Genomic DNA, 16,520 nt, shown 5'->3' with positions numbered 1-16,520 from the left:
TGCACAATGCCTCTACTCAGATACCACACTCGGGCATTGCCATAAGCATTCCCCATGACTACCACTTTAAAGGAAATATTCATTTTGTTTATTTTCATAATTGTTATTGTGAACCCTGAGGAAGACATTCATGTATTCTTCAAAAATTCAGCCTGAATAAATAGCGCTGTTGGACTGAAATGCATTACTACTCTACTTCGCCATCTTTCATATACTGTATAATAGTCCGTCGCTGGGGTGACAAGACCTTGTATCTGCAATTTTGGTGAAAATGACTTTTTTGGATTAATGGTCAAATAATGGGTTAAGTGATGTCCTGTCCAAATCCCAACTGTCTTACTCCAAAAATGAAGCCACCACGGCATGTCAAAGGAAAGGCTATCCCATTCGCTACAGTGCTTTGGCCGCCATGTTTTTTGGCTCTCCTGAACCTTTGACATTTTGTAGATACGTGGTCTTGTCGCCCCAGCGACAATATATATATATATATATATAATATAGCATATATATATGCTGTTCTTGCCAAATACATGTAGTACTAGTGGTACATGTGCCTTAAAAGATGTAAACAACCAACCTTGCCAACAGAAATGTTTTTGTTTTGTTTTTTTTTTGCATCACATCCTGTTTAACAAAGAGCAATAATGTTTACAATATTTTGTTAGTTTGTTATGAACTTTAGGGTAATCCGTATGATAATGAAAAGTTTTTTCCTGTCATCCTATACTGCCAAGTAGTTGAAAAGATAATGCAGAATGACTGAAGAGCGTTGTGGAAACTGGGTAGAGGAGAGAGAAAGAAAGAGAGAGATGTCCGGTTTAAGGAGGGGAAAACAAGCAAGAGTGTGAAAGTCGTGTCTTGTGGAATTTGAATGTGGATTTCAAATCGGTGTAAATTAATGAATGCTACACTGATGATTACTTTTTTCTGTTTTGATAAAAAGGCTCGAGTACACATACATCAATCTGTACAATCCATAGTAGATTTTCAGCTTTTGTTCTCTTGTCTTGCTAGCAGCTTGCTTCCATCCACCAGAGACAAAAGATGAAATGTAAAAAAACAAATAATAATAATAATAATAAAATATGAAAGATATATACATTGTATTTAAATATCTAAGAACGTAACAGATCCGCAAGGAAGCCAGCTTGCTTTGACTATCGTCATTCTCTGAGTCCCATCAGTGATTAGTTACCACAGCCTATGTACCGTCTTGTCATCTGGACACTACAATGACCAATGCACCCATTCACACAAGTGTCCAGAGAAATACAAGTACACCTATGCTGGACTGCTACCACTGGCTGCTGCTGCTGCTGGCACTACTGGTATGGTATTACAAGTGTACTAGTACTACTAATGTACTAGTAGTCCACTACTACTATAGCTACTACAGTGTACTAGTACTACTACTAGTGCTACTACTACTACTATAGCTACTACAGTGTACTACTACTAGTTCATAACAATCATAGGCACGTATAGATATACACGTGATACTTCTTACGGAAATACCTGCTTCTGTGGTTCACCGCAGCGAGTGTTCGGTGCAGTTACCGTTTTTGCTGCAATCGCAACACTGCAAAACGAATACTTGGGACTACACTGACGGGTTCGTGTTTGCACTCTGTATATATTCACATTCTTCTGTCGATTCCTTCATTTATTTTGATCGATTGGACTCATCAAAAGACGAGATACATACTGAAATGTGATAATAAGTGTTCGAATCAACTTCAAAATGGTTTGATGTTAGTCTATAAACAGTTAGTTTTACGTCGGGCCCGGCAAAAGCAGAAGCCGTAAGTGGAGATTCACTATGACGTCATTCATGGCAGCCTCTGCAGACGGTAATCGACCAATCACAGCACAAGAAAATCGGATTGTCTTCATTAGGGCTAGTTGACAGTGTAGTTGCTCTAGATTTTGCTGGATCCTGACCCATCTACACGAAATGACCCATAAAGAGTTACATTTTTCGATTGATTGATACATTTCCCCCCATTTCGTGATGTTTTTTTATTGGCTCATTGTCTAGAAAAGTGAAATTTACCGGATGATTTTGAATTGAATTATTTTTTTTTTCAACACGATTTTTTATGTGAAATTATAAAATGTTATCGCAGTCTTTTCTACTTGATATTATGATTTTTGAAAAATTCAGAATTTCGCTGATCATCTGCAAAAAAACCTGGTTTGATATCATGCACATGAAGTGAAATATCGCAGATTGAAAACCAGTCCTCGAACACGGCACGAGAGACCATTTCAAGGTCACACCGCTGCGCTGTAGAATGATTTAGACACATTTTCGCGACGCTGCCGGCTGGCTGTAACTCCCTAGACATGCTACCTGTGAAGTTTTGGTGAAAATTCATCACAAGGTTTTCAAGAAGAATATGAGCATGTACAATTTAAGTCCCCATTTCGACCCATCCCACCACCCCTCCCCTAGTTCCGGGGGGGGGGGGGGGGGCACCCCTGATTCCACCATGAACAAACCTGAAACTACAGTCATCAATGGATATAGTATTAACTATGCTTTATCACTTCTGGTTCTAGAGAAGAAGATTTTTTAAGATTCCTTAATGGGTGGGGTTGCATGGGCCCCCCAGGTGGGGCATAGTGCCCATTTGATGGAATTGAGATCTTATCCCCCTAGGGAAGCTACCTGCCAAGTTTGGTGAAAATTCATCACAGGGTTTTCAAGCAGAATATGTACATGTACAATTTAAGTCTCCATTTGGACCCATCCCATCACCCCTCCCCTGGGTACCAAAAGGGGGGGGGGGGCACCGCTGATTCCACCATGAACAAACTTGAAACTACAGTCATTAATGTACTGAATCATAGTATTTTAACTAAGCTCTATCACTTCTGATTCTAGAGAAGAAGATTTTTTTAAATTCCCTAATTTGGGGGAGGTTTGGGGCCCCCTGGCGGCCCCCCAAGTGGGGTATGGTGCCCATTTGAACAAATTGAGATCCTATCCCCCTAGGAATGCTACCTGCCAAGTTTGGTGAAAAATGGTCACAGGGTTTTCAAGAAGAAGATCCTTGAAAATGCAAAAAATTTACGCACGACGGACGACGGACGACGGACGAAGAGCAATCGCAATAGCTCACTTTGAGCCTTCGGCTCAGGTGAGCTAAGAATGCCCCCTAAATGACTTAATATGATTAAAGAGGTATATAGTATGAAACATTGTTAAAAAAAACCCGGCGCCGACAAAAGATTGTGATTCAGCGTGATTCCTGGGTGGCATTCTGAATATAAGTAGGATGTGCACCCCCCCCCTTTGATTTCCAAAGCGAAAAAATATAGCTACAAACGACAGTTTTTGTACTGTAAAATGTCAAAATTTTCAAGCTCGTTCACTCCGCTCGCTCGCATTTAATTGTTATGCAATTCTCCTGATGTTGCTGCTAGTAATTTGTCGTTTCACACCGTCATATCATAATCCATGTAAGGAAAACTGTTAACATGTAACAAACATTGCGCCGACAAGAAAGATAGGAGTTTTTGCACTTGGAACTTATATTTGTCGGGAAGATATTTATTGGGTAAAAATGATAACATAATGTTCTCACATGACACATGAAAAGAGCACGTTCCTTCAGACGCTGGCTCGCTTTCGCTCTCTCGCACACACCAACAAGTGAAGTAAATGATAATTCTGGATATATGGAATGACTTTAGAGGTTATTGTTATAAGGTATTCGCGCCCCCCTTTAATTTCCAAAGCAAAAAAATAGAGCTACACACGGCAGTTTTAGGACTGTAAAATGTCAAAATTTTCAAGCTCGCTCGCTCCGCTCGCTCGCATTTAATTGTTATGCAATTCTTCTGATGTTGCTGCCTGTAATTTGTTGTTTCACACCGTCATTCCATAATCAATGTAAGGAAAACTGTTAACATGTAACAAACATTGCGCCGACAAGAAAGATAGGAGTTTTTGCACCTGGAACTTATATTTGTCGGGAAGATATTCATTGGGTAAAAATGATAACATATGCATTCAAGACACATGAAAAGACCGTGTTCCTTCAGACGCTGGTTCACTTTCGCTCTCTCGCACACACCAACAAGTGAAGTAAATGATGATTCTGGATATATGGAATGACTTTAGAGGGTATTACATTATAAGGTATTTGCATTAAAATTATCAGCAATGCCAGCAGTTACAGCCTGCAGTGAGAGATTGGAGCTACACGTCTTGGGTTATCAGAAAGATAACTTTCTCTTACGTTATAAATATGTGTATTCTAGAGCGCTCGCTACGCTCACTCGCGCATATAATCTAATTTCGTAGTGAAGAACATGATCATAATAATAATTCATAATTAATGGAATATTAGGATTATGTAGCTACATTTTGATAATAATAATATTCATCATCATTATCACATACACAATCAACCAATCAATAAATCAGTCATTTACTTAATGAGCGCAGAAACTATGTTTATATAATTCTACTGCATTCATATTTCACATTCGAGTAAAACAATATTTCCATTCCATTTTCCAGAATTATTCAGAGAACCATTAAAAAATCTACCCAAAGTATGCATGAAATCGCACGATGACCAACATAAGTATAAACAATCTTCCTACCATGGGAGGGGATACCCCCTACCACACCCTCCCCCCCCCCCCCTCGCTCGCTCCGCTCACTCGGGCTTGGTCGCTACGCTCCCTTGCTTTGTGCCCCCCTTTACGGAATTCCTGGATCCGCCCCTGTCTATACGTACAGTAAAAGTAAGAGTCCTATTCGTGGCAATGTTGCTCAATGACTGCACTGTGGAATGTATCACATTCCGTTATGTATTGTAGTCCCCATTAAGTTTGCAGACTGACAGCGCACGCACACACACGTACACACACATACACACGCACGCACGCACAAGCATACACATCCTCAAAATTACTTTTCCACGAGGTGCCCCCCCCCCCAATGTCTTGACCCACGGTACGCCACTGCTTACATGTTCACAATTTTTGAGTTGTCGTACTTGTAAATCCTGTTTGCAGAGTTGACAGGAAATTAAATCTCCAAAGGAAATAACACAAACAAGAAATATCGCTATGGCAACTGGTATGCCTCCACCATAATGCATGGTTCTCCTAATACATGTAGGTCTATAGTACAATGTCTTGACAATGTGTGATGACAGCTTCACATAACTGGCAAAAGGATAGAATAACAGGTTTGTCACAAATGTGTTGAATGTTCACTTTCCTTAAACAAGGCTTAATTGGATAAATGGCTATTTTGTCTAAGAAGCCCCCGTTCCACTATGCCGTTCTCGCTACGATTTGACAATTTTCTCAGGTCGGGAAGGATCGGGTAAAACCTGAGCCGATCTGGACACAGTACGATGTTAGAACGCTCTAAGTACGCTGCAGTTACGACTACCAAGTGCTTGCTACGCTCTTACTACGATGATCGGGAATGAGACATTACGATCTCTGCCGCTGCCGGTACGCTTTAGAACGATGTAGCTACGCTGTCAGTGCGATGTTGCCGATGTTATCCGATCAATGCACGCTGTATCTACGCTCTGAACGATCTATACGATCTTATCACGCTGTTACCCCGTTCAGAGAGCTGAAAAGTGCCCGATGTGCCCCGATGTACCCCGATTCGACTGTGGGTCAGCAGTCAGTCAACTTATTAGCATGCAGAACCGAAGAAATATACTGTGGACCTCGAAGATTCATTCTTCTTTTTTTACTTTTGATTTTCAAAGTTGTTGTTGCTTCGTTATTCTCACTACTCTTTCTTCATCAGCGAGCCCGTGCTTCTGTGCCTCCAGTGCCCTGGTTATGACCCACCATTTCCCTCTCCTCTCCCCTCCTCCCCCCCCCCCCCCTGTCCACCTCGAACTTACTACCTTCTTCACTACTATATCTTTCTATCCTCTCATCAATTTTTTTCCTTACAAGAGAGCCGCCATGTGTTTGTGAATGTGCGTCCGTATGTGTGCATGTATGTGTGTATTACTCTGTCTGTCTTTTTTTTTTGCTACCGCTTAGGGAAATTTGTTATTGTTGTTTTTTGCAATTATATATTTTTCTCTATGAGGGGACTGCATTCTAATACTACAAGCTCTGCTTTTTAGCAGTCCACTCCATTTCCAGCAATATTTTGTATGCATTTACCACAGTGACGTAACTGTTATTTGTATCTCTGTTGATAATTTGCCTGTATCTCTTTTACAATGTTATTCTGTTCATCGCATTGTGGTACTGATTTCATGACGTCTGTGTATATGAGCGTTTCTTTGTATTTTTTATTATTTGTTTGTTGGAAGTGAAATAAATCAACTTGAACTTGAACTTGAAGAGCCTCCTCAACTCACGGTTCTTTTGCAGCAATGCATTGTATAAACAAGGACGTGCTGATTTTTCAAAGGATTTTTCTTGATGTCCTTGCTTTTATAGTCCGTCTTCCTCCAGTTGTAGATGATTTCATATTCTTCAAAATTCTACTATGTCCTCTTCCTCCTCTTTCAGCATGACGTGCAGTCTCTCTTTCTTCGCCTTTTGGGTAGCTGCTTCGCTGCTTTCTTCTCTTCTTTTTCTTCATCTCTTCTTTTTCTTCGAAAATTACAGCTAAAATTACTTCCCGTTCTTGTGCCGATGTTACTACGCTCAGAAAGACCTTGTTACGCTCATCCCGCTGCGTTTATGCCGTCATTACGCTCTCCCCGCTGCGTTTACGCTGTCACTACGCTCTCCCCGCTTGCCGTACGATTAAAAATATGTCAATTTTGATCGGGGAGATCGGGAAGAAATTTTGGACCGGTTCAAAATTTCTTCCCGATCTGAAAAACTGCCCGCTCCAACCCCGACCTCCACACGCTGCTGCTACGATGCTTCCGATCCCCGTACGCTTTTGCCGCTCTCTCCCGATCTGCTAGATCGGGACAGATCGGGGTCCAAATCGTGATAGTGGAACGGGGGCTTTAGAGTACATGTATTTGGGGATGTTAGGATTTTTACTCGACTTTTGACCATTTTATGACCTTATGTATGTATCGAGTAATTTTCAAGGTATGGAGAAAAAGTATAATTTCAGTATTGAATAGTAAAATTCTTTAACCCTTTAACCCTATGACCTTAAAATTCCCAGGAGAATCACTGTCAGGTAGAATATGCATAAATGTGTACTAAGTTTCATGATGATACCATGAGTCACTTTTGAGACATGGAGGAAGAAGTGAAATCTAACAATTTCCCCTGACCTTTGACCTTTTGACTTTTGACCTTTTGGCAAGAAACTTCCCAGAGAATTGCTATTGGGAATTACATGTATATATATGAAGTTTCCAGAAAAATCCTGCAGGCATTGCATAAATATGAGGGAAATAGTGAAATTTTGAGGAGTTGACCATGACTTTTGACCCCCTGACCTTTGACCCCTGACCTGTGACCCCTGACTCCAAATTTCCTAGATAATCTTGAATATGCCTGCAGGCATTGCATACAATAAATATGAGGGAAATAGTGAAATTTTGAGGAGTTGACCTTGACTTTTGACCCCTGACCCATGACTCCAAATTTTCTAGATAATCACTGGCAGTCAGTACATGCATATTGACTAAGTTTCATGAAGATATCTTGAACCATTTGTGATACCGATAAAAATGTGAAATTGAAACATTTTCACTTGACCTTTGACCTCATGACCCGACACTCTCTGGAGAATCATTATTTGGTAGTACATGTATACACTAAGTTTCAAGAAAATACCTTCAGGCAATGCATAGATATGGAGGAAATAGTGAAATTTTGAGCATTTGACCTTGACCTTTGACCTCTAGCCGATTTCACTTAAAATCTAATTGAGTAATTGCTTCATCATACTTTATATTTGGACCAAGTTTGGTAAAATTCCCCTCAATATTACTCAAGTTATCGCATAAACAAATGGAGACGGATAGACGGACAACCTGAAAACATAATGCCTCCGGCACCCTTCCAGCAGAGGCATTAAAAAGGGAAAACCTATTGGACTTTAAAGTGAAAACTAAGTTTCGGTAAGTGCTTGAGAACCCGTCTAGCACCATTTCATTTTTGCTTGCAATATATCGAAAGAGTCCACTAAGAAACTTACCTGGTTGATGTGGTTTACCGGAATGATGAGTCGGTTTGGAGTATTTTGAGAAAAATAATAATAGTAGGAAAACCGACTTTTATTCCAGAAGGCTCCAGACTAACTCGGTCTCGGGAAAAATTCCACCCTACTTCAGACAATTCACATGCAGTAAATGATCGCCACATTCAACTTGGCCACTGCATAATACCAAATGAGGCCTAACTGAATGGACAGGAAAGTGCGTGCTAACGTAATCCTGTGACAAAACAAAACAAAAATGACAGCGCGCGGTCCTCAGTTGCTGAGACGCGCTGTCTTTGGAGTTTTTGGTATTGTTTATCAAGCACCTTTGGTTGTTTTAGAGGTGCTTGATAGGCGCACACTAATTTTGCATGCGCGCAAAAGAGGTTTTTGATGCGCGCGTTGTAACAACTCGGACCATTACTGCGAGTAGCCAGAACACGAAGCGCTAGTTTATACAGGCCGCTCCCATAGGACAGCACTGTATAATCAGAGGGACAACCATTACAACTCATCCCGCCGTCAAAGCGAAGCCAAGTTATCCCCGAGTCCGAGTTTAGCCTGACCCCGTTCGGGTAAGTACTGAGACTGAACCTTTTCGGTTAATATTTCGCATTTTCGTCGTTACCCATCGAATATCTTGTAATAACATCGTTATCCTGCACATTTCCTACGCATACGTTCACATTTGGGGGCGAAATGTGACAACTTTTGCAGGCGTACCAGAACTTTGTTTGGTCTTTAATCTACATGTTGTATTGAATTGAAAGCTGTGGTTGTACTGTATCTTGCATACAAGTTTCCTTCTCAGACATTGACGGTATATTGAAATACAATTTACTGTCCTTGAAATTGTGTTACAAAGTTGAGCCAAAATATTGTTATCATCACATCGCATTTTTCTTGACAAGCTTCTCATGGTCACTGATTCTACTTCATATTGCCTAATATATTCAGATTAATGTCTGCGTTGTACACTTGTTGCCAGACAGAACACTGCTCATTCAAGATGTGAATGATTTTTGATTTGATTCTATTTGATTTGATTTGATTGGTTCCTGCATTATATCACTGCTCATGCAGATACATACACATATTATATATTATATACATTGATGGTGCCATACATATCTGTGGATGAAGCTTGAGAAATTATCAGTATATTCTGCTTTAGGTGGGACATAACATGGTTCCTCACAATAGACATAATACTTCATGGCATCTTATTTAAACTGCAATACAAAATTGTAATTCCATCTCCTTCCATTCCTCGATTGTATAGCACCACCTTCCCTTCACTAGCAATAAAAGAAAGTGGAATTATTATATGAAGCATACAAGCAATCCATCTTGCAATCATGTGGTATTGATCCCAACACTGAAATATATAGTCTGTCTTACAAGTGCTTTTTTCTTTTTTAGGGTGCAGATGAAATTTCGTATCATTTTAGCTCGACAAAGTCTATCCCATACATTTGCTTCATTTGTTGTTATGCAAGGTTATAAATTGCCCTTATACAGTTTTCGTCACCTCTCTTTATATCTCCCCTTCTTCTCTATGTTAACTTTAATCAGGTTGATAATTATATAATTTGTATAGTATATTGCAAAAATTAAGTTGCAGATTGGTTGTACGTTACATAATTTACATTTTATTGTTCGGTCGCACTATCAATGAGGCATTATCTCTAAAGACTTTTATACCTATCTCGCTCTCTCCTCTCTCTCTCTCTCTCTCTCTCGTCTTTCTTCCTATCTCTCTCCCTCTCCCTCTCTCCCCCCTCTTCAAACTACTTTTATGTGAAATAGTGCAATGCTTTGTAATCACCATCCAAATATGGTTCCCAGTGGTGTTCAGAGTTTATTGGTTATCATTTGAGATTTGAGAAAATGGTTTCAAATCGTAAGGTTTCCTACCTTATACCCCTATGTAAGAACATTAGACATTTACGCAAATCAAATGTCAGAGAATAATTAAGATGCAAAACTCAGTGATTCTGCAACAGTTTAGTACCAGAGTAAGTTGCAGATTGGTTGTATGTTACATACTATTGTTCGGTTGCACTATCTATGAGGCATTATGTCAATGGGCTTTTATATCTATCTCGCTCTGTCCTATCTCTCTCTCTCTCCCTCGTTCTCGCTTCTTCCTTCCTATCTCTCTCTCTCCCCCCTCTCTTCAAACTACTTTTATGCGAAATAGTGCAACGTTTTGTAATCACCATCCAAATATGGTTCTCAGGGGTGTTCAGAGTTTATTGGTTATCATTTGAGATTCATTTGCAAGATTCATACCTCTACATCGAAAGAGTTTACCAAGCAACATGTCTGTTTGATACGGTTTCATGGGGCGCCCTCCCCGTTCAGCAGTGGTCATAATATGTGACCGAAATTTAGCAAGCCACACTTCTGTAATACTCCTGTTGTGCAATAATTATTCCAGAATGTTATGATAAAATCATTGCAATATTTTCTGTGATTTTTTTTTTGGAATATTTCTTTTTGCTGATCCACATATTTTGTGTGTATCTTACACCTGCATTCATAAAATTGATATTTTATATTTATCATACGATTTATATTGACAAATTTTTTTTCAAGACGGTGCAATTTTTATAACACACATATTTTTTTTTTATAATAATGATGAGTTGAATTGAGATTATTCTGTGATATTGATTGAGCTTATGTATTGAGATCATTATTAGAAAATAATCTTAATTGTTATGAGAATAATTGAAATGTGAACTATGAATGAATGTTATGTTTGTATGCTTATTGCATATGCGTGGGTAGCCCCCCCCCCCCCCATATGTATTTAAGGTATTTCGGTTTTTGTATAATTTTTGACCATTAATGAAATATAATATTGTTAAAAAGACAGTAATGTAAAAAGATTATATGGATTGAAATGATGATTCTAATAGAAATATAAGATGAAAAAGAAATAGCTTTATTATTTTATATCTCTTTGCGCATCTCATTCCAAGTATTCTCTTCTGTCTCTTTTTATCTCTCTTGCTATCTCCTTCCTACCCCTTCTGTGTTTCTCTCTCTCCGTCTCCATACACAAGTGTTTAATATTTCTTATGTCATCACTGCCCGCCATTTTTTTTCAGTACATTTATAAACAAAATTTGAAAGTTGTTGGAGAAGTATAATGATTTGTGTATATTTGATATACTTTAGTCTATAAGTTTGTGTATCCATACATGATGGTGACATGAAGAATATGTTTAATTTTTCTCGCAGCTCTATCAATGTGTATGTACATGTGTATTTGATTAATTTTGATATTTTGGTCATCAGGTGTCTTTTATATATATATACATATAATGATTGTGCAGTTTTATATTTTAATCGAAGAATGATTGTATGATTATGTATGTTATTATAAAATGAAATATGATATTGTACAAAATTCTGCAATTCAGCCATCTCCATGGCTGCAAATGAATTTTTAAAGAAACCATTACCTTACCTTACTGTTGTTAAACTGTAACAGGGTGGCATGTGTATATTTACATTTAAGTCAACTTAGGTCAGCCTGCAAACTGTCTACTGTTTGCCAACTTTTCATTTTCTGTGCTCAGGCACACAACCAAGCACAAACCAATCCATGGCAATACGCCACAGGACATTGAAAGCATCATAGCCATACCTATATTGTACATCATAAAATATGCGACCCGCCACGACAAAAGGATCCAAAAGTCACTGACAGCTAAGCCAAGAAAATCGAATTTGAAGTCAGATCATCAAAATCGGTCAAAACCATTGAATTTCTGTTTTTAGCATAGTATTGTAGTATAGTGTTTCATCTATCATTTTCTGACATTTCAAAGCTAAATGATCAAAGGAAAGACAAGAAATAAGTGTTTTTCTAGGCCATGATTTTCTGACTTTCAACAGAACAGAAACGTGTCCGAAGATTTGGATTTTGCGCCGCAGATAGACTCCGCCCCTCGCAATGAGGGAGTGATTTTATTGGTCAGTGCGTGGCATCCTGGTTACTGATTGGTTGTGCGTACCCCACTGGTGCTAAGCTTGAATGAACATCATGGAGGTTACTATGAGCGGACCTTCTATTGTCAAGAGGTGAAAAACAGTCTTACCTTCCCTTTATCACGACTGCGTCGGAAGGGAAACTTTGAAGGGGGTTTTCTGAAAATGCTCATTTCCTAGACAACTCGACATGGTCTCATAAAATCATCAGTATCTCCGCAACCGAGTATTTTTATGAGTAGTGTTACTGTTAGGGTCCTATACTGTAAAACGAGGAATGTTCGCATGCATTTTAATATTGCGAATTTCGCGAGCGCTAAGATTCGCGAAATTAAAATGCTCACAAAAGTTCTTGTCTACACTATGTATATATATGCATTGAATGCCAGTGGCAGATCATGAAAATTTCATGCCACAAAAAAGGCTGTCGGCTCCAATTCGCGATAAATTCATGCCGCGAATATATGATGAATAAGAATAAGAAATTGAAGCAGAAGAGTAAGGAAATAATGTCATGTCATTTTCACAAACTGGACCTCCCTCCATTTTCGGATCCTTTTGTTGTAGCGGGTCACATATACTGTAGAAACTGTTACTTTCGCAAGGGTTTAATTTTCATGAATTTCACGAATCACAGTTGGATTGCAAATTAAACAACATGTGAAAATGTCTCAATGCGCTTGGGTGATAGTGCATTTACTTCAGCGTCGGCATCAATTCGCGAAAACAACATCTCACGAAAATGTCTATGACCGCCTCATCTCCGAAAATATCTGTACACGAAATAAACAGCATACACAGTTCATCAGTAAAGCTTGCTATTTTCTTCACCACTTTGCCGTACTACATTTCTGGCATATACATTTCTATTAAAGTTACATGGCTGTGATAAAAATGATTTCCAAATGTGCCCGTGCAATGTGGTCTCAGAATAATAGCACATTGAAGACTTATTGCACACAGAGAGTTAAAGGCCCCCCATTCACAAATAGGGGGTTTACATAGTGGCACACAAAGAGCTAATTAAAGGCCCCCCTTTTGCAAAAATCCATCTTCTGTTGTACTTACGTGCATGGATCATCACAGGGCACTGGCTTTGGGGTGGCAGGTGCTGGAAATGCAATAATCCAGATGATGAGGAAAACCAAGCTTGCAATTGATGCCACAAGGAACACTGTCAGCACAGAGCACAACACACAATTTCCTCGCTTGTTGCGAGCTGGAGACGGAAACAGTTCTTCTGTGTCTCTCTTGTCAATATCCTGAAATTGCAGACATTAAACAGTGAGTCATTCAATCTTACATTTTCTCCTTGTTATACAACCATATCTACACAACTGCGAAGGAAAAGCAGGCTTTGGTAAAAACCCACATATTTGTCATGCTATGAAAGTGCTCAAACTATAGTACTGTAAAACAAAGAATGTTCGCATGCATTTTAATCTCTCGAATTTTGCGAGTGCCAAGATTCACGAAAATAAAGTGCACGCGAAAGTTTTTGTTTACACTAGAGTAACTGCGTCAGTAAGCGGCCGTGCAGCCGTTCGCGGCAGGTACAACATACACGGTAATATACAGCTAAACACAGCATTGCACTGTTACATGCACACTACACATATACTAACACACTAGCAATCAACAAAAACCAACCGATAAAATGGGCACGATCTCTGACGAAAGTGAAATTTTCTCACCTAAATGACAATATATCGCATCCAAAATGAAATTTTCGGTACTTCTTAACATTAACAGTTAAGAAACAATGGTCCAAGAAACTGGATTTTTTGTCGTTTTCTCGATGTTCCTGGATTTTGAAAACATATCCTCACGTAAAATAGAATTTTCGCGAGCCGATGTGGGCCGCCATTTTTTTCGGAAAGTGGATGTTACCATCGAAAAAAATGAGAAAAACACGAGAAAGACATCAACAACACCGCCAGAATTGCGATCTTGTTTGCAGCCAATGCATGTGCGCACGCTATTTTCACGTGCTTTCGCAATGGGAATTGGCGCTTACGCAATGTTCGCGAGACATGTGAAGGCGTTCAGCCAAAGATCGCGCGGCACGCGCGTATTGCATAGGGATTGTACATCGTGCCGCAAGCAGAAATACTACGTCGCATATCGCCTTTATCGGCGAAAATTGTGCCGGGTTTTGCCCTGGTAAATCATGAAAACTGCGTTGGTCAATGGTAAATTTCTTTCATGAAAACAATTGCGTTAATGAATAATCTTGTCTATGATATATGAAATGGTTGAAAATAATTTGCCTGATTTGTTTACAAGTTGGAAAAACTCTTAACAATGCTTAAACTGCCGCAAACGGGATATTTTACTCTATATGCAATGAATGCCAGTGGCAGTTCGCGAAAATTTCATGCCGCAGAAAAGGCCGTCGGCTCCAATTCGCGAAAAACTCATGCCACGAATATATCATGTTTTACAGTACTTCAATCAATCTTGTGTAAGTTGACATTGCGTAAGTCAACAACTAGCCTATAGTTGACACGGAAGAAAAGTCCCAATTTCTCCTTTTTTATTCTTCGAAAATTTCCTTGTCTTAGTTGACATTTCTAAGTTGACAACTTGCGTATGTCAACATGATTTTCAGTGACAACCAAGTTGAAATATGTATTAATCCTCTTGCCTAAGTGGACATAATTCTTTGCTCCAATTCTGATCGCCAAACTCTGAAAAATAATTATTGTTCTTGCGCTCCGATTCACATCATTAACACTCGTCGATTCTTAACAGTATATGGCGTAGTTCGCGCTGTGCATGCGTTGTCTTCGATGCCTGAAGGATAACACACAGGAGTATGCAAGACATTTTTCTTGAACAAACTGTTACGACCAAAATCACTCCGAGAATGATCGCACAAAAGAAACAATCAACTGATGTTCAGGCGGTTTATTGACAGTGATATTGTGGGTACAGACTGGTAATCGGCGTCAAATCAGTACAACAATGATCAATAGAAACAGTTACAAATCGGTAATGGAATCACTTACATGCATCCAAATCTTAAATCTCACAGTTGCTACAGTTCCCTGGTAGTGTCCAGATACAATGTTCGATGCACAGATGAATGATCCGCGATGCACCGATGAATGATTCCTTCGACGTAAATCCAGAGGCACAGGTTGTGATAATCCTCGGTATAAATCTGGGGTAAATGTCCACAATAGATCCACGGTATAATGTTCACAGCAAAATGTGCAGAATCTAACAACCACGTCCAGTCTATGCGTTGAATGATGATTCACTTTATGTCCAGCGAGGAATCCAGCCCGCCACAGCTTTGCCGTAGCAATGTTCATTGACATTAAAATATGGAGTCCAATGAAGGCACATTAATTCTCTGCAGGCAAAATGTCTCCCAGGCCTTATCTCCACAAACATAACAGGTCAGCAGGTAACACAGGACTGACTATAACAAGTCGCTTCAGAGCCCGAAGTGACGTAACTCTCAGAGCAGAGGTGTTGGGTACTTTGCCTACTGCAGAATTTCTCTGGCTTATAAACTATCCATTCAACCCCTTCTAGCACATTCTGTAACTCTCTCCAACCTGGGGCCACACACCTGAACATACTAGCAAGTCCTAGTTCCAGGAAACCTGGATGACTCACTGCCTAACTATGTACAAAACATCATTACCAAGAATAACTACCAATCACATTGGGCTACAGGGACAGTGCCTCACTCAGCCAAACATGTAAGCACTTCCCAGAACATTCTGGAATGGGTGAAATCATTCTAGATTGAGTGAGCTATAATGTATTTCCTGTTACATGCATGTACTGTATAGCTACCGGTACATTGTATACCACCTAGAAAATTCTCCACTGATCTGGTCAGCCTGTATGTACTATCTATACCACAAAGAATGTTCTCCATTAATCTGGTCAGCCTGTGTACATGTACATACACATTAAAACAACCATGCATACAGTACATCATACATGGTGTACATAACTACAGTGTACTAGTGTGTACATTTGTGACACCATCCCCCATGGGAAAAAGAAAGCCTTGCCGTAGCAAGGGTTTCTTTTACCTTCACAATTTCTCATTATTATTTACAATGAATGTGAGGTAAAAGCCAAGTCAAGCCACAATAACCACATACTATCACATGTCTTTTGGATAGCTGTATTCATTCCATGTTCTCTTTTCATGGATACCATTTACAATGATATTGCTTGGATTCTCGGAGCTTATACAATCATATCAAACTGTTTTACACACATTAATGAATATGCTAAACACATACACTGGAAATGATATGCAGTGAAAACTTTTCACCTTTGATATTCTCTTTATGTTACACTCTTGACAGAGCGTCGGCAATTACATTGTTTTTGCCTGCCACATGTTTGATTTTGAGTG

At 39.3% G+C, this 16,520-nt stretch overlaps 1 protein-coding gene across 1 annotated transcript in view; it reads right to left on the bottom strand.

Annotated features, from left to right (window-relative positions):
• The window catches only part of LOC139721760 (5'-3' exonuclease PLD3-like), a 91,645-nt gene that overhangs the window by 51,523 nt on the left and 23,602 nt on the right, over positions 1–16,520 (bottom strand). Inside the window, exon 2 of the mRNA XM_071633085.1 lies at positions 13,199–13,392. Within this exon, the coding sequence (XP_071489186.1) occupies positions 13,199–13,392 (194 nt within the window). The remainder of the gene's footprint in view (positions 1–13,198; positions 13,393–16,520) is intronic.

The sequence above is a fragment of the Diadema antillarum genome, unplaced genomic scaffold (genome assembly GCF_040938485.1).
Source record: "Diadema antillarum isolate AM-2024a unplaced genomic scaffold, OU_Dant_1.0 scf00000149, whole genome shotgun sequence".
NCBI lineage: Eukaryota > Metazoa > Echinodermata > Echinoidea > Diadematoida > Diadematidae > Diadema > Diadema antillarum.
The sequence above is the reverse complement of the archived record's forward strand: the minus strand, read 5'-3'. Positions and strand labels throughout refer to the sequence as shown.